Below are 18,807 nucleotides of genomic sequence, written 5' to 3'. Positions count from 1 at the left end.
CATGCTTCATGTAGTGCCGATATGTCACATAGGAAGCCTATCAGATCGCTTGGCCGAGTGACATCACTCGCCCATTCTACATAGAATGGTCATAGATGGCTCAAAACTTGAAAAGTAGTGCTCCTGCGATCTGCAGCAATGCAAATATTTAAAACCTAACAATAAATTACACACTTCTAACAATCATCACCCTTCTAGTATATGCCATGCATATCCTATACACACATTTTACATGGCCGGACAATAGTTTGGGGTAGGGGTGGTGCAGCGTCGTAGACTAAGCAGGCTGAATACAGGGTGCTGCATATTTAGTTGCGTATGTTTGAAGAAAGGTTTTGCGCTCACCATTGCACTGTTCTTGCTGAAATTACGCAGAAGGATAGCATGTTGTAGTCCACATTGTTCAGTGTAACAAACACTTGCCACAGTTGATTGCCTGGTTTTTAAGAAAAAAATTCAAATTTGCCTGCACTTATGGGGATGCGAGCTACTGCCGGCAGCTGCAGACAGCGTTTCATGGAGGGCAGTCGTATGTTTCAGGAGCGGACAACACGCGGCAAACTTCCCTAACTGGCTGCGTTCTGTAGCTGCTGGCATGCGGCAACGCAAGCTTATAATTGCATCATCGCGGCAGCAGCACACATTTTCGAAGTCCTTCGAAGACTTTGACAAAAACAGAAATACAGGAATGGTAGTGGCCGTCGCGCCGTTCAACAACCAGGTGAATGTTGAAGAGTGACAGTGACTAACGAAAAAGAATTTTAGGAAGGCGAGTGGGGTGATGGAAACGAGGAGGGGGGAGGGGGAGCACGCGCATAAAAGGCATCAAGAACGAAGTTGGCGGATAATCATGGACATAGGGAGAGCATCTACTCACTGCTTGCTAGCTCAACACCAGACGGCCGTGGCCAGTTGCCCAGCTGAGGCTCACCTAGTCCGTCATAACATGTACTGCTTGCTGTGCAGAGCACATCCGAATTAAACAATAGACGGGTGTCAGGAGACACGACACTTTGAAATCTCTCCGAGCTACTGGCCCTTATTTTAATGTGAACTACGGATGCCGTAATTTTCACAGAGGCTTCTAAACAGGAAGTAGCCCTGCTTCAGACTGTCTGCCTCGTCAATGCCCAAGTGTGGTCAAATAACAATAAGCATCGAGTCATGACTACAATACCATGATTGCAAGTTACTTTTAAACATCTGTTCAAACAAGTCGGACAGCAGGTCACCAAAAGTGAGTGAACCTAGCATCATATCATACTATCGAAGTTCTAGCGCAGAGCTTTGTTCCTGTATTTTTAAATCTAGAATAATATAGCATGCTCACAACGGCAAAAGTGCAATTGAGTGATAGGCGAGTTGCAAAATAGTGTCCGCTCTCTTCCATCCATAGCCGTGGCCATACCACTCGCTAGAAGATCTGGCTGGATGACAACAGTGATCTCCACTGTTACCTGGGATGCAACAAGTCTAGGTACAAGTCAGGTACCAGCTAGGTCGTCGACAGACATTACATAAGTGCACCAACTCGTTAATGAATTTTTTTTTTTAATAGGTATCATTTTTAAAGATGGCATACGGATGACAGCATAATTTGATGCGAAGTGGCAGCCTGCCTTAGCCATGAAAAACCTTCGTGAGAGATTAAACAGTGTTGTTTCAGCAATGCAAGAACTTACACCCTTGTTGTTAAAGCATTCATGTCCGGGGAGTGCTAGGAGTTTGTCTTTGAGTGGTGTACAACTTCTCTCTCTTTCTGTAATTAAAAAAAACTTTTTTCGACCACACAGAGCAAAATATGCAGCACCCTGTACATGCAGGCAAACAAGCCCATAGGTCGGTGGATTTTTCAGACAAAAAATTTGGACTTGACGGATATTCCACACTTCATAAATGCACTATCAAGGTTCCCCTAGATCTAATGCATTTTCGTGACTGATCAAACTAACTTAAGCGCCAAAGTTCGATTTTTCGGACTAAATTGCTCGTTCCTAGCCACACTATCCAATCTTAAAGACCACCATGTTCGATTTTCCGCTGGCTTGGCTTCCAGTGGTGGTCCACTTTAAAGCTTCCAAGAATGGGAGCCGCAGGCTGTCAGTAGAGAGTGATGAATAGAGAGTGTGCACCATCCACTGGTCTTGGAGACTATGGACTCCCTTGGCTGACAAAATGCTCCAGGGGATGGCACTTCATTTTTCGGTCAGCAATATTGTCATAATCACTTAATGTGGAATCAGACTTTTTTCTCCCCCCCCCCCCCCTCTCTAAAGTTTCGTTTGCTATATTTCCTGAGGGGTGTCTTGGAGACGTCGCATCTTTGTGTGTGTTTGTGCGGCTTCGCATTTGTGTGATCAACACCACCTCCTGCGCCTTCACGAGAGCCAAGTGGTGCGAAGAAACGTGGCTTGTTTCTTCAATCTCCATGGTGAACTCCGTTGGCAGAGATTGCCAATGCGTTGCCGCTCTTGTCGACTGTATGCGGACATGACGTCACTCTTGCGCAAATCCAAGCAAGCCTGATTGCCTCCAAGCCTAGTATGAGGCAGGGCATTATTAGAGATTTTTTCAAACCTAACTTTTTCTCTCTCTCTCTCTCCCTTTTTTTTTTTTCTGAATGAATTTTTTAGACTGCTCAATTTTTTCGGTCCCTGCGAGGGCTGGGAAATTGGCCGGCAACTGAGTGGCTGGATCTTGCTCAGGTCTACATACACAAGAACCAACTTCAGCCCTGCTGGTAAGCAGAAGACCTCAGAAAGGTACTATGAAAGCAGATCCACAAAACAATGACCCTTCTCTACACAACGACAAAGAGTGCTTCATTTGAAGTACTGACTTACCATAAAATCGCATATTTAGCTGAATATAATTGTATAACTGTATAAAATTATTATTTATTGCAACTGTATTGTATACTGCAATTGTATTATTGTATTGGACATGCAAGTCAAGGTGTTGCTCACCAATTGTGCAGAAACTATCAAAAATGATTGTCAATGTAGGCAAATAGCTCAACATGAACTAATGTGTTCAGCACTAATATGTGCACCACCGTTCATTCAGGACAGAAATTAAACCATTGCGCGAGAAAGAACAGAGCTTGTTGGACAGCTGGATCATGCAAACATATTGAACTGCAGTGGCCTTAAGTGAAACATGTCATAGAAACTTATTGCAGCTGGGAAGCAGCACAATAGGACCATTGGCACACCTGGGAGCCAACATTGCTGCCAGCATTTAAGTAAGCACAGTGGGCGCGCTGGATGGCAACTACTAGTGTAATGAATTTCCACATCATCTGTGTTGCTCCACAAAGCTAAAATCTGGAAGCATTAGTTTTACCACCTTATCAGGCGGGTTAGTGCTCCTTTAGTTTACTCCACTGTGAAGACTACACAGGTATGCATGTTGCCAGAGTGTAGTGCAGGAAATCGGGAACCCTGCTACAATGACAAGCAATGCAAACTTTTACACTTTTTATGGGGCTGCACAGGGCACAATGCTACATAAAACAATCTTTGCCAACTGTATTCCTGGCTTTAGCAAATAAGCACAGTGGCAACATCCAGCAGAAGAAGGAGTTGCCACTATATACTTACATAAACCAATGCAGATATTCTTTGTCATTCTCTAGTAAATGAGAATCCAGGCTTGTCAAGACTAAAGTCCAAAGGGTGTCAGGCTCCGAATCAAACAAAACAGTAGGAGCCTTTACAGCCTGCAACAAGAAATAAGTGGCCCTTTTACAGTGTTGATCTACAAGCATCTCTATTTTTTCTTTTTTTTTTTTAAGATTTGATACTGAAATATTGGTACCTAATTTCTTACTATTAGGTCCTCAACACAAATTTATGTGGGAATATTTTTACTAAGAGGCATCACACTCACTCCAGTTAGCTCAGTTTTGAAGAAAATGTGTTGTGAGACCCTTTAAAGGGATGCCAAAGCACAACATCAAACCACTTTAGATTGATGAAGTGGTCGCTGGTGACTTATTTTTGAGAAAACGATTGCTTAGAAGTGTAGAAAATGAAGATTAAGGTTTTCCTATTCCCACTTCGCGCTCAAACTGCAGTACCAGTACATCAAGGTAACATCGCAAATTTTAGTGCATTATTTACCATTTAAGTGTTGTTTTCTTGTTCGGCAAAAGTTCTCGTAACTAGTTGGATTCAATTTCAGATACCTTTAAAATGTAATGCTATCATAGTTTGTTACTAAACAATTAGCTTGTCCCAAGCAGGCACAGTCAAAATCCATGACGTCACTTGGAGCAAGAGCGGGAAGTTTAAGGTGGCACTGGCAAGAGAGAGAGAGAGTGAACTTTAATGAGAACCAGCAGTTTAGTCAGCTGGGCATACGCCTCCTACGATGGGCGTCGAGGTCTTGCCTCTTTGCCGCTTCATAGGCCTTCTGGGTCACCCAGAGTTGGTCGTCGAGATGGGAGCTGCGCAGGGCGGCATGCCATCTCGACGAAAGGGTCACGGGATTAAGGTCTGGGTATTGATGTTTGCACTCCCATAGCATGTGGGGGAGTGTTGCTGATTGAGTTTTACAGATCTTGCATGTCTGGCTCGGGTAGATGTCAGGGTATATGATGTAATAGCGTGTGAGGGAGGGGTATGTATCGGTCTGTAACAGGCGAAGGGTGGTTGCCTGTGCTCTGTTTAACTTGCGGTGAGGGGTGGGGAAGGTTCTTCTTGCGAGGTAAAATTGACTTCACAAGGTCGTTGTATATTGTAAGGCGGTCACGTCCTGCGGGTGCACCTGCACCGTCTCCAGCAGGGTTCACTAGTCCTCGTGCTACCAAGTGTGTAACCTCGTGGAGATTGGTGAGGTGCAGGTGGACAATGCCGGTATGTGCTGGGATCCAGACAAGTCATTATTCTTAAAATTTTCTGGTTTACCAAGGACCCACTAATAGTAAGGTTGACCTTAGTTCTAGAAGTATAATTTACCAATCCAGCTGAATTTAATATTTCTCGTTAGTATACCTTTGAACACTGTCAAGCAGCAGGTTCAAGATAGCACTCATGAAATGCCTATTTTCATCATCATCATCATCAGCCTAGTTACGCCCACTGCAGGGCAAAGGCCTCTCCCATACTTCTCCAACTACCCCGGTCCTGTACTAATTGTGGCCATGTTGTCCCTGCAAACGTCTTAATGTCATCCGCCCACCTAACTTTCTGCTGCCCCCTACTACGCTTTCCTTCCCTTGGAATCCAGTCCGTAACCCTTAATGACCATCGGTTATCTTCCCTCCTCATTACATGTCCGGCCCATGCCCATTTCTTTTTCTTGATTTCAACTAAGATGTCATTTACCCGCGTTTGTTCCCTCACCCAATCCGCTCTTTTCTTATCCCTTAACGTTACACCTATCATTCTTCTTTCCATGGCTCGTTGCGTCGTCCTCAATTTCAGCAGAACCCTTTTCGTAAGCCTCCAGGTTTCTGCCCCGTAGGTGAGTACTGGTAAGACACAGCTGTTATACACTTTCCTCTTGAGGGATAGTGGCAATCTGCTGTTCATGATTTGAGAATGCCTGCCAAACGCACCCCAGCCCATTCTTATTCTTCTGGTTATTTCAGTCTCATGATCCGGATCCGTGGTCACTACCTGCCCCAAGTAGATGTATTCCCTTACCACTTCCAGTGCCTCGCTACCTATCGTAAACTGCTGTTCTCTTCCGAGACTGTTAAACATTACTTTAGTTTTCTGTAGATTAATTTTCAGACCCACCCTTTTGCTTTGCCTCTCCAGGTCAGTGAGCATGCATTGCAATTGGTCTCCTGAGTTACTAAGCAAGGCAATATCATCAGCGAATCGCAAGTTGCTAAGGTATTCTCCATCAACTTTTATCCCCAATTCTTCCCACTCCAGGTCTCTGAATACTTCCTGTAAACACGCTGTGAATAGCATTGGAGATATCGTATCTCCCTGTCTGACGCCTTTCTTTATTGGGATTTTGTTGCTTTCTTTGTGGAGGATTACGGTGGCTGTGGAACCGCTATAGATAGCTTCCAGTATCTTTACATATGGCTCATCTACACCCTGATTCCGTAGTGCCTCCATAACTGCTGAGGTTTCGACTGAATCAAATGCTTTTTCGTAATCAATGAAGGCTATATATAAGGGTTGGTTATATTCCGCAAATTTCTCTATCACCTGATTGATAGTGTGAATATGGTCTATTGTTGAGTAGCCTTTACGGAATCCTGCCTGGTCCTTTGGTTGACAGAAGTCTAAGGTATTCCTGATTCTATTTGCGATTACCTTAGTAAATACTTTGTAGGCAACGGACAGTAAGCTGATCGGTCTATAATTTTTCAAGTCTTTGGCGTCCCCTTTCTTATGGATTAGGATTATGTTAGCGTTCTTCCAAGATTCCGGTACGTTCGAGGTCATGAGGCATTGTGTATATAGGGCGGCCAACCTTTCTAGGACAGTGTTCCCACCATCCTTCAACAAATCTGCTGTTACCTGATCCTCCCCAGCTGCCTTCCCCCTTTGCATAGCTCCCAAGGCGTTCTTTACCTCTTCCGGTGTTACTTGTGGGATTTCAAGTTCCTCTAGACTATTCTCTCTCACCTTATCGTCGTGGGTGTTACTGGTACTGTATAAATCTCTATAAAACTCTTCAGCCACTTGAACTATCTCATCCATATTAGTAACGATATTGCCGGCTTTGTCTCTTAACGCACACATCTGATTCTTGCCTATTCCTAGTTTCTTCTTTACTGCTTTTAGGCTTCCTCCGTTCCTGAGAGCCTGTTCAATTCTATCCATATTATAGTTCCTTATGTCCGCTGTCTTACGCTTGTTGATGAACTTAGAAAGTTCTGCCAGTTCTATTCTAGCTGTAGGGTTAGAGGCTTTCATACATTGGCGTTTCTTGATCAGATCTTTCGTCTCCTGCGATAGCTTACTGGTTTCCTGTTTAACGGCGTTACCACCGACTTCTATTGCGCAATCCCTAATGATGCCCATAAGATTGTCGTTCATTGCTTCAACACTATGGTCCTCTTCCTGGGTTAAAGCCGAATACCTGTTCTGTAGCTCGATCCGGAATTCCTCTAGTTTCCCTCTTACCGCTAACTCATTGATTGGTTTCTTATGTACCAGTTTCTTCCGTTCCCTCCTCAAGTCAAGGCTAATTCGAGTTCTTACCATCCTATGGTCACTGCAGCGCACCTTGCCGAGCACGTCTACATCTTTTATGATGCCAGGGTTCGCGCAGAGTATAAAGTCGATTTCATTTCTAGTCTCCCCATTCGGGCTCCTCCATGTCCACTTTCGGCTAACCCGCTTGCGGAAAAAGGTATTCATTATCCGCATATTATTCTGTTCTGCAAACTCTACTAATAACTCTCCTCTGCTATTCCTAGAGCCTATGCCATATTCCCCCACTGACTTGTCTCCGGCCTGCTTCTTGCCTACCCTGGCATTGAAATCGCCCATCAGTATACTGTATTTTGTTTTGACTTTACCCATCGCCGATTCCACGTCTTCATAGAAGCTTTCGACTTCCTGGTCATCATGACTAGATGTAGGGGCGTAGACCTGTATAACCTTCATTTTGTACCTCTTATTAAGTTTCACAACAAGACATGCCACCCTCTCGTTAATGCTATAGAATTCCTGTATGTTACCAGCTATGTTCTTATTAATCAGGAATCCGACTCCTAGTTCTCATCTCTCTGCTAAGCCCCGGTAGCACAAGACGTGCCCGCTTTTTAGCACTGTATATGCTTCTTTTGGCCTCCTAACTTCACTGAGCCCTATTATATCCCATTTACTGCCCTCTAATTCCTCCAATAGCACTGCTAGACTCGCCTCACTAGATAACGTTCTAGCATGAAACGTTGCCAGGTTCATATTCCAATGGCGGCCTGTCCGGAGCCAGGCATTCTTAGCACCCTCTGCAGCGTCGCAGGTCTGACCGCCGCCGTGGTCAGTTGCTTCGCAGCTGCTGGGGACTGAGGGCCGGGGTTTGATTGTTGTGTTCATATAGGAGGTTGTGGCCAAGTACTGCACCAGGGTGGCCAATCCTGCTCTGGTGAGAGAGTGCGTTACCGGTTCTGGTCACCGGGATCAGGCCGCACTCCAGGCCTGTTTGTGCAATTTTCTCAACACACGGTTGTTTTTTTTTCTGGTATTTTCCGGTGGAGAATTCTGCGGTCCGGGATTTTAATCACGGTCCTCTTGCACGGGAGGCTTATTGCATAAAAACTGCCGCATGATGCCTACAGGTAAGTTTTTACAGCAAAGCTGTATATGGCTAGATACTGGAAAAAATTGCATGTGTCAAGAATTTCTCCCCATACGTGGGCCGATCCCAAAGATAGTGCAACACCGTGCCACCCCGTGGCAGAGGTGAAGCAAGCTTTAAGCACTCCACCAACTTGCAAAAGTAAGTTTAATATCTTAGGTCCAAATACAACCCGTATCAGATATTAAGCTGACAGGAACAGATATTACACTTTGACCTGTGTCAGCCATGTCTACGTTCGCACCACCCTCTCTCTGTCAGCATTCCAAGTGCTTGCGTATCTCCTTTCCTTTCCTTCCGCTCTCTCATGATGGTGATCCCGTAAGCATGCCGCCCGCCAGGACCGCGAGACAGAAAGAAATGTGAACTGCCCATGTGGCCCAGATCCTATGAACTTGGAATGTTTCACCACTGCAACGCCCAGGTTTCAGAGGGAACTTGTGGGGAACAAACACATATTGTGTAGCCTGTGTTGTGTTTGACCGCTTGTGGTTTTTGAGTGACCTCACAACCATTACTGGACTATGGGACGTCGACCAACGCACAATCACCTCGGCTGCGGTGAAGCAGTGTGTGCCCTCGGGGTGCGGTGAGGTGCATGTCTGTTCTACGCGCCGTGATTCATTAGTAAAAGTTGTCGTGCCATGTTTTTCAATAATACATGGGTATGTATACCACCCGGTACCTCGTCATCTTCTGAGGCTCAACATCGTGGAGGTGTGACTAGTCGCGCCTCAGCCTTCCATTTATGTGTATATGGCGTTTGACACACAGCAATGGACTGTTCGCCAGTGAGGGGCCTAGTACATACGCAGCTTTGCTGGTCATCCACCTTCATAGAGTGGAATGACACTGAATTGTTCTCAGGGGAAGGGTCTCGAAGTGGTGCAAACTGAAAGAGTACTCTCAGGGGAAAGGCACAACAATGACAATATCTGAAGTTGTTAGTTCATTCTTTACAGTGGCTCATTCAACTGGATACCCAATGTCGTGCAACATGTTTAAGAGTTCAGAAAGGCATGTTTATTTACATGTTTATACAGTTCACAATGGAGTTCTCTCTGCCTGTTGATCAGTGATGAAGTTACAATAAATAATTGAAGTTTCAAGACTGGAACTACTTACCTCGGAAGGAAGAATGATGTTGCCATAATACACAGGACTGAAATACTCTGCATTCTGCTCATATAAGATATCCATGGGAACAACAGGATGGAAAAATCCAAACTCGTAAAGGTCTCTGAAGACACCATAGTGGTCTGCAAGCTCTTTTACATGCTTTGGTGCATGGGCACTCCTCCAATCTTTCCTGGCTTCTTCATACTGTATTTTCACTGAAATAATTTGAATACAAAATGTTAGCCAGAGGTAAGCACATATAATTTAGTTGAACTGCTACTCTATAACCAAACAGTACTTACGAGTCCCACTACGTGATTTTTCAGCCAGCTCAAAATTGTTCTTGTTTTCCTGAAGCACTTTTTGCTGCTTTTTCCATTCTTGTTTATTAATGCTCTGTGATGTGAACTTGAAACCGATGTTTACTCGTTCTTCAAATACTGGATCTTTTGCATTTAGAGCTGCATGCCAAAAAATGAAAGAGTGGTCAGCACATAACACACAACACAAACTTTTCAAATGTGAAACAATAAGTGACAAGCCATAAGTTTGGTCAATTACTTTATACACTATACTTCAATATAATACCCTAAAATACTTTAACTGCCTATGTTGCCTGGCCTCAAGAGCTTGCAAGTAAAGTTACATGTGACAGAAAGCTATCGTCAGCCACACAATTCACCTAAAGACAAAATCCCACAGTCAAACACCTGTTTCATATGGATATTAAATTGCAGTAAGCAACTAATGTCATAAAGGGACACAGTCGAGTTCAGCGTTGTTTGTGCGGGCAGCTGCACATAAGGGTCACGTGGGGTGGTCAAAAGAGACGCGTGACTCGACACCAATATGGCGGCGGAAACTTATAGTCACCTGGGGTGGGGGAGCCGCAGTTTACGAAGAGTGCGTAAGTGAGCTGACTGAGTCAAGGCTTCCGCCAGTCGGTTTGCAGAAGCAGTGCCATATCTTTGGAATCAACCCCTCCCAGCTGAACCGCACCATGCCGAGACATTCCGCAAACGGACCAGATGCCCCAACCAAGCATGGAAGTGTTTTCTTCGGGGAAAATTGTGTCTTGTGAGGTTGTGAGACAAGAGACTCGTTGCACTGCAAAGAATTTGTGGCAACGGCCTCGACGTATTGGAACTCCGGATAGTGTCACCCTGGAGCCCCATTGTGCGCACACTGCGCACACCGCAGTGTGATTGGACGAACGAGGGAGCGAGGAGGATGTTGGAGATGCTTTTAGGTACAGGCAGGGCCGTTGGAGGAGGATTTGGTGAAGATTCGGCTAAGAGAAAGAAGACCAAAATTATAATTTTTTACTCGTAGTTTGATGTCTGTGTAAATTGTTTCCATTCTATCACTTGCCTATTCTATCTTAATAAACAGTTAACCACTTTGCAATCAGCGTCACAGCCTTGCCTACTGTAATGTGACTTCGTGACATTCACAACATCTTCAAGTTTCCCTCACCTTCATCGAGGCGAACATGAACTGCCACTAAAGAGAAAAATTATTTGAGCTGTGTTAGTGAATTACCATGCCCCAATACCCAAAAAGCCACTCTTACCACATGAAAATGCTTGGCAAGCTAGAAACGATGCGAAAATTAAAAACGAGTAGCACAGCCACCATCATAAAATTCTCACACCAGCTCGCCATGACGTCATGGATTTTGAAGCTGTTTGCTTGGGCCTAGTTAAATTTTTATCGGTAGAAATGGACTACACTGTATTCTAAAGAGTCAAAGACTGAACTTGGGAAGTTTGAAGAACTTTTACTGAACCACAACCGCCGAAATGCGAAAATATGCTTTTTAATCTGTAACGAGACACTGACATACCGACACCGGGGTTTCCTTGCAAAATTCAAAAATGAAACTTTGACCGCCATTACATTATCTAATAATCAACCCGCTAATGTAAATTCAATGAAAGCAGAGTTTCTCAAGAATACTTTGTCAATCTATATTCATTCAGTGTTTCCCTTTAACTCCATGTGCCCCGCCATGTGCTGCCATACAAATAGCCATGCCAATGGGCAAGGTTAATGTCGTTCAGAGTCCAGGGCCTTAAATTTCTTGATGCAATTGCATGTGAAGTTGCTGCTAGATGTGCATTTTTATGGCATTAAATGTTGCAATGATGAAAGCTGCAGTGAATGCAGTAAGCATGTTAGGCCATCACAATAAATTATAAAAAATGCCGCTAAAAAAAGGTTCAGGTAATTTTATGCACAGTTATTTCAGTTTACTTCATAAACCCATTTTAATAGTGTTGTTATAACTGCTACCATTGGGAGCAAAAGTATACATTCGATAGCGAAATGAGTCGTAAGAACGTACTATACCACAAGTGGCATTGTTTTAATGCCATTGACTATGTCTGTGGCATAGCACCAATGGCATGAAACATTAGAGAGATTGACATTTTGCATGCCCAAACAGCTTTGGGTACCCAAAGTGCCATGCCCCACACTTGCATTCTTTCGTATGCCTTTTGCTTTTATTTATACCTTCTTGCACTCTTTTGTAAAGCTGGTGGTGGTGTGCGTCCCCAAAATTTGGGTGCGCAAAATCAAAAACTTCCTATTAACGCATCAAGCACTTAATATAACATTTAATTCCTGTGTGGCTTTGGCAAGCTTAATGGCCCTAAAGCAATGTCAGCAGCACTATCCAAGATTCCACAATTCAGTAGGCTGTCCCAAATCCATAGTCTTGTTCTTTACAGTTGTGTTACAACTGCTGTGACCATCTTATAAGGGGAGTAACTTTTTACATATCGCAGATCATACTAATTATACTTTCCAGTTTGACATCCTCAAAAATAAAGCTGTCATATTGCTGCAACAGGTCACCTGCGAATTCGAGGGCAGTTTACAAGCATGCCTTTAGACAGAAAACTTTTGAGAAAGTAAACTATGCTTTAAGTTTGCCTATTAATGCTTTTAGTGATACTGTTTGCACCTATAACCAGTAAATAGTTTCTCTTTAAATGTTGTGTTCACAAATTAACTTATGTAGAATGCATACATTATCCTCATGGCATTAAATCACAAATATGCATAAGCAGTATGTGCATATGGCATATATATGCATGTGCATATTTGCATATCTGCAAATATGCATACGGCTCCAGGAATACTAATGGCATTAAGATATCGAAGGCTGTAGATATTTATTGTCATCATCCATGTGACAAAGGTATAAGTGCTAACTATACCAAAATTCAAACGTAAATGCTTACATTCTATAAATATAAATGTAAGAGAAGAGCACAACTGCAATTTTGATGTCTCTAATCCTTTACCTGCTGCCGGTGGGATTTCTAAGAAGCCAACTGACTGATTGTAACACAAATAATTCAACGTGAACCTCACCAGGTGTTATGTCAATCACTCAAGGTCACAATGTAGTCAGATGCATAGTGCGAAGCAACGCAAGCTCGTTTCCTCCGATGCACACTGAGTGCCAAACAAGGAAGTAGGAAGCCTCACAGCTGCTAAATGCTTCAGTAGCATGGGAAAGCTACAGAAAGCACAGGAAAAATCTGTAAATTTTAGGGCAAGAAATTTGCACACAAAAATATTGATGTATCTGGATAAAATATTCTTTACTTGCTGCAGTAGAGACTTTGTTCACAAAAGAGGCAGTCAGCCTGAGCTGGAACTGACAAATCCTAATCTTTGGTGTGGGGGAACAAGGACGATGATAAGTCTATAGCATAAACATTACATCTCCTGTAACATGTAAAATATAGCAAACACCATTCAAAGTTGTGCAACACTGTCATACAACAGGACACCTAGAGGTAGACTAAATGAGTGGATGGTTACAAAACCAAGCAATAAGAAGCCTGTGACTGACAGGACTTTGCAGGCAAGTTATTCATGACCATTAGAAATAAATGTGTTATATTCACAAGCAACAAACAGAAAAGTACCATAGCAACAGTGCTCAGAAAGTGAGAACATCACAAGTCTTGAGCAGCAACATAACAATATAGGCCTGTATTTACATATCTGTTTCTACATTAGTGTGGTTTATAAAAGTTACCTGCCAGTCACAGTACCCAAAAATAAGGAAAGCTTTGCTCCATGAACTCAGTCCCTTAATATGAAATATATATCACTGCCCAAGCACTCATACAGATGGTTAACCAGCGAAGCTGAAACACGCGGCCCTGGTGTTTGTCACTGGGTTAATACCAACGGTTCATTAAACGACAGCTTGGTAAGCTGCTGGATCCTTGATGTGCAGTTTCTCCGTGCGCTCAGCTGCAAGCAACAACTGCATACCGTTCTTGTGCCCGGGCTACAGCAACAGCACGGTGTAGACGAGCTCATTCCTGGGTTTGCTCGCGGTGTTGCTGACCGAAAGCTGCCTACTCCTAAGGAGTATGTACGACGCACGGCCTACCTATTTCGAAGCCGGAGAGAAACTGTTGTGTGCGCGCTCGGTTGCGACAGAGAGCAACGACGTCACTACTGATCCAGCTACTCCAACACCACCTAGATAGCACAAAACCTTTTCACTCCGACTGCCACAGAATCTAATGGGGATGCTCCTGAGTAGGCAACAGTGATTTTGACGTCACCACTTTCATCAGGCCAGCCTTGTCAATGGAAATGTCGAGCCAGGTAGCGTGATGTCATGGATCGGAGTAAACAGGCCTTGTGCTACCTAGGTGGTGTTAGCTAATCGCGTGCCTCTCTTTCTCTCCTTTTTTTTTTCTTCGTGCTTGTGCATGGGGCTGCGCCGGAGGAGTTTCTGGCGTACAGGCGACCAACAGACGGACGGACGGATGAATTGGCTAGCCATATACAGCTCCAGTGTAAAATATATTCTCTGTGGATCTGTACAGTACGCACAAACTATAAAGATTCAGTGGCAATTTACTGGTAAATGCGAGAGAAATCTATTAGCATTACGTTGCACCTCCATCAGGTCCCGAATCCATGATTTAAACCGCATTCACCACATTGCAAAATGTTGTTCAGGAGCTCACTCGACACATGTCCTGCCTCTTCGAGGAGCTAAGTTCAACTGACTGGTTTGGAACAGACCACCTGCACTATGACACAAACACACACACACCTAAGCTCTACTATCCCCTCTCTGCCTCACCATGTGACCACCTTCCCACACATACTCTTTTCCACTTTGATACTCCTAACACTGATGCGTTAAATGCCTATTGATTTGGCTACACATTCTGAACCAGTTCTCAGGAGTGCACTCATAGGGCCATGCAAGTGCAGTGCAACACCTGTGCGCATTGCAGATCCTGTAGAATGTACAGAAAAGTGCAGTAACAAACCAGCTCTGTCATCTGCCACAACTGGTTGAGCCTTTTCAGACAAATTCAAGTGCTCAATTGCAAAGGATAGTCACTTTTCATTACTGCAATAACCTCTCGCAAGGTCATGCTCCACAGTGGCAACAAAGTGGTGGCTGTGGATGTTTTACCCCCATCAGAAAATGTATCGCAAGGAAAAGCCATCAGATTGAAAGAAATTCAGCATGTTAAAAGCCCTTACCAACCTCTGCTGACAACGATCCAAGGATTGAAATTGTAGCTCTCTTTGTGCCAGCTAGGCTGAGTGTTGTAACCAAAGCAGGAGACATTTCCATATGCACACCACTAATAAACTAACACTGTGCCATGTCTACTACAAAGTGTTCACATAACACTTGCACTTTTAAAGTAGCGAGTGCAGTAGAACTGTGACCTAGCGCGGAACCAGTCTTGTACACATTACAGAGAAAATCAACTGATTACAATTACAATTATTCCATTAAAGTGTGATTCATTACAGTGACCAATTACTACCCCACAAAAGCAGTTGAGCAATTATCAAAAAGTAATTACTTTTACGTTACTTTCCTTCCAACTTTTTCTAGCATAGCACAAACACAGTAAATAGAATGAGCTGGCCTGGCTCTTCCAGTGCATCCTCTGCAACCCTTCATACATTGTTTATCTTCACTAACCATTGCTTTTAAAAAATTTTGGCGGCCACCTTCCCCGATTTTCTCAGAGGGCATCAGCACCGGAATTAAAATTTTCCTCAATGTGTGTGCTAGGAGGGGCGGTGTTGGAAAATACGAACACCAGTTGGAAAAATTACCAGATAAAGGTCGGTAACTATCCAATGACATTAAGAAAAAGCAAAATCTAGTCACTGAACATAGTCAAGTGTTCGACGGAAACTCGTCTGGCGAGGAAACACATTGGTGCCAAAAAAATGCGCACTCGCCAAGAATAAAAGAAAAATAAAGAGCAGATGTTTCAGGCCCCGCACGGGTCCCTTGATCACAATTCTCGAAGACCAACATAATCAAGTGTTCGATGAAAACTTGTCTGGTGAGAATACATTGGTGCCAATAAAGCTTGCAATAAGCAATAAAGCAATAAAGCCAATAAATAAATAAAGAACAAACGTTCTGGACCCCGTACGGGTCCCTTGATCACCATCAAGGTGCGCGTACGGGGCACAAAACATCTGTTCTTTATTTTTCTTTTATTCTTGGCGAGTGCACGTTTTTTTGGCACCAAAGTCACTGAACATGACTGTCCTGACGTGGTGGCGCTTGTGCCGCACAGAAACGCGAAGCAGTTTTGAGTGAGCGAGTACAACTTTATTAAATAAAGTCCAGTGCAGACGCGGAGGTTGCCCCGCGCCACCAGGCTATTCCCACGTGGGGACCGGCAGGTCTAGCCTACCAGCCCTGTCGTGGGCGTGCTGGACGGCCAGGATTTGGTCTTGAAGGCTTGTGCTATGCAGAAGCGCAGTCCACTCAGTCTTGCTGTAAGTCGGGGCGAGCGACCCGCACTCCCAGAGCATATGTGCTAACATAGCAGTCTGCCCGCAAGCGGTGCAGGTGGCATCAGGGAATTTGTGCGGATAGATTTCATTTAATTATGCTAATGATGGATACGAATGGGTTTGGAGCAAGCGCAGTGAGACTGCCTATGCATGTGGAATGTGGTGCCAACAATACAAGCCATGTACCTAGCATTAAGATGAGGATACTGGGCACCAGGGTTTGCCCGCCTGAACATGCGCATCAGCGAGGCTGCTGCATGGCATGACTGCAGGCACCCTACTGTAGTTTTCACTAAGTTCAAGTGTTCAAAGCTACACTGCCTGTTAAAGCTCGTCTCATTGATAAAGTTGATGGTTACATGTAATTGGTTACCAAAAGAAGTAATTGACTTACAGTGAGCATCACTGACTAAATGTAATTGTTAAATTACAAACCTAGGAGAAAATTACAAGTAATTAGTGACATTTTAATTCATTATGTGCAAGTCAGTGCCAAATTGACCCCTGCACAACACTAAATTGAAGACAGTAGTGCGGGCAGCATGCAATGTACTATGTAATCTGGGATGAAAGTGCTGCACACCTTCAACTGGTGAAAAAAGCGCAGCCATATCAGAGACCTTAGGTAACCATACAATTCTCTAGGTTGGGCAATATTGGCCACAATGCACATGGTTAATGCCAGGCATTGATATACCTGCACACAAAATTTTATAAAATGGTTACATTGAGATTCAGCAAGGAGAAGTAGACACTAAAGGGCACTCATGAAATTATGCCTTGGCACCAAACTGCTGTTAAAGGCACATGTAAAATTGTCTTACACAGATATACCCACAACATGCACAGTTTTCACTGACTGCAACATAACTGATAAGAGAATAAATGAACTGAAGAACGGCCAACGTAATCTTCCCCGAGAAAAGCGTTTGGGTTCTAAAGCATCGCTGGCTCTTGAACATTTGTCACTGACACAGTCACACAGATGAAATCATATAAAATGGCAACATCCCACCAACTGTAGTGTCTGCCTCACCAAAATTTCGTTAAATTGAATGTGTTTGCTTACACCATTCCGCGTTCTCATATCTGCTCCCGGCCCAGCTATTGCATTTCTTTTCAAGGCAGTAATTCTGGGGTTTTACGCGCAAGAACCACAGTATGATGATGAGGCACGCAGTTTCTTTAACGCGCATAAATCCAAGAACACAAGCGGTTTTTCGTTTCGCTCCACAGAAACGTGGCCGCAGAGGCCGGGAATCGAGCCCGCGACCTCAGGCACAGCAGCGCAAGGCCATAGCAATGATCATAGCCACTGAGCTACCGCAATGATTGGCTACCGCGGCGAGCAGTAATATGGACGGCTCTTTCCTGTCGTACACGGCAAACTCAGCTTAACTACGTCCTGCATGAAGCCCGCAGACGAAGCAGCGACATGAGTAAAAGATGGGCTAAACAGAGGGCATACAACACACTGTCTACGTAAAACGTTTGAAGGCCAATCTGCGGGTATGAGGAGTGTGATGGTGCTACAGAGGAGCTACTGCCTGGCTCGCGGAAGTAGTTGCGCTCACATAATTATGGAGCCTATGGTACAAACGGCACTAGCACGCCAGGGTGCTAACAAAACCTTAGTATTCTTTTCACAACGTTCGAGTGTTCTGACCACCACAAGGCGATGGAATGATGTAAAATATAGCAAGATAGGGAGATCCATATTCACACAGCGAAAGGAGAACGCGCTCGTTTATAGCATCAGGAGATAACTCTAATTTCAGGAAGCAAATGTTTCTTCTAAATATGCATTAAATGAGAAGACTCAGCCATACTTACCTTGCATCTTTTCTTCCAAACTCTTCGCAGTATCCAGCGGGCGAAGCCGAACAGAACGAGACATCGCCGGCTCCAAACGCCCGAAAGCCCGAAAGCTCTTCAGCAATGCGGCCAGAGTGGCCATTACTGCACTTAATAGACACGTCTAAGCTTATTTATACCTCCAATGAAAGCACGCGCTTGAAAGCCGCTTCTTTTACCGGAGAACAAAATTAATGCCACACATGGAGGAAGGAAACATCGCTACCATGCTTTCTCCATGCTACCATGACTGCACGTTTGGATCGAATTGGATCGGATCGAATTGGATGTGTCACTGTAAGAAAATTTTTAAAAATATACAACTTTGCAAATTTATAACTCTTCCACACACACACACACACACAAAAAAAAAACGTTTTGCACTCTGGACGAAGGTGCATGCATCCAAAGGTCATCGTACGAGCCAACGCCACCACAAACCGCTCCTCGCAAGGCGGGCATTTAGGCGGGCACACTTCTCCCCCGGCTACCCCTATAAAATAAAGGTAGCGCCATACTATAGTGAGAACACCATAGCCATACCAACGCCTCCTAAAGGAGGCGTTGGCCATACCCCCTCTCTTACAGAACAACAGAGCTAAGTCGGAAAGAAAGGGAGGGGCAGTCGGAACGCTCATCCATCAGGGAGCCAAATGGAATTAAAAGAGTAAATTCACAATGTCAAGAGCATCTTTGGTTATCAGGTACAATGAGTGGGAAAGA

At 44.1% G+C, this 18,807-nt stretch overlaps 1 protein-coding gene and 1 pseudogene across 1 annotated transcript in view; both read right to left on the bottom strand.

The window, feature by feature from the left end:
* Positions 1-18,574, bottom strand: part of mRpL38 (mitochondrial ribosomal protein L38) — a 55,102-nt gene extending 36,528 nt beyond the window's left edge. Inside the window, exons 1-4 of the mRNA XM_050194196.3 lie at positions 18,064-18,574; positions 9,699-9,857; positions 9,403-9,611; positions 3,603-3,721 (exon numbers count right to left, since the gene is read on the bottom strand). Of these exons, the coding sequence (XP_050050153.1) occupies positions 3,603-3,721; positions 9,403-9,611; positions 9,699-9,857; positions 18,064-18,187 (611 nt within the window). The 5' untranslated portion in view covers positions 18,188-18,574. The remainder of the gene's footprint in view (positions 1-3,602; positions 3,722-9,402; positions 9,612-9,698; positions 9,858-18,063) is intronic.
* On the bottom strand, positions 8,328-8,507 carry LOC126546492 (U2 spliceosomal RNA; annotated as a pseudogene).
* Positions 18,575-18,807: the final 233 nt, after the last annotated feature.

Source organism: Dermacentor andersoni, chromosome 1 (assembly GCF_023375885.2).
Source record: "Dermacentor andersoni chromosome 1, qqDerAnde1_hic_scaffold, whole genome shotgun sequence".
Classification (NCBI taxonomy): domain Eukaryota; kingdom Metazoa; phylum Arthropoda; class Arachnida; order Ixodida; family Ixodidae; genus Dermacentor; species Dermacentor andersoni.
The sequence above is the reverse complement of the archived record's forward strand: the minus strand, read 5'-3'. Positions and strand labels throughout refer to the sequence as shown.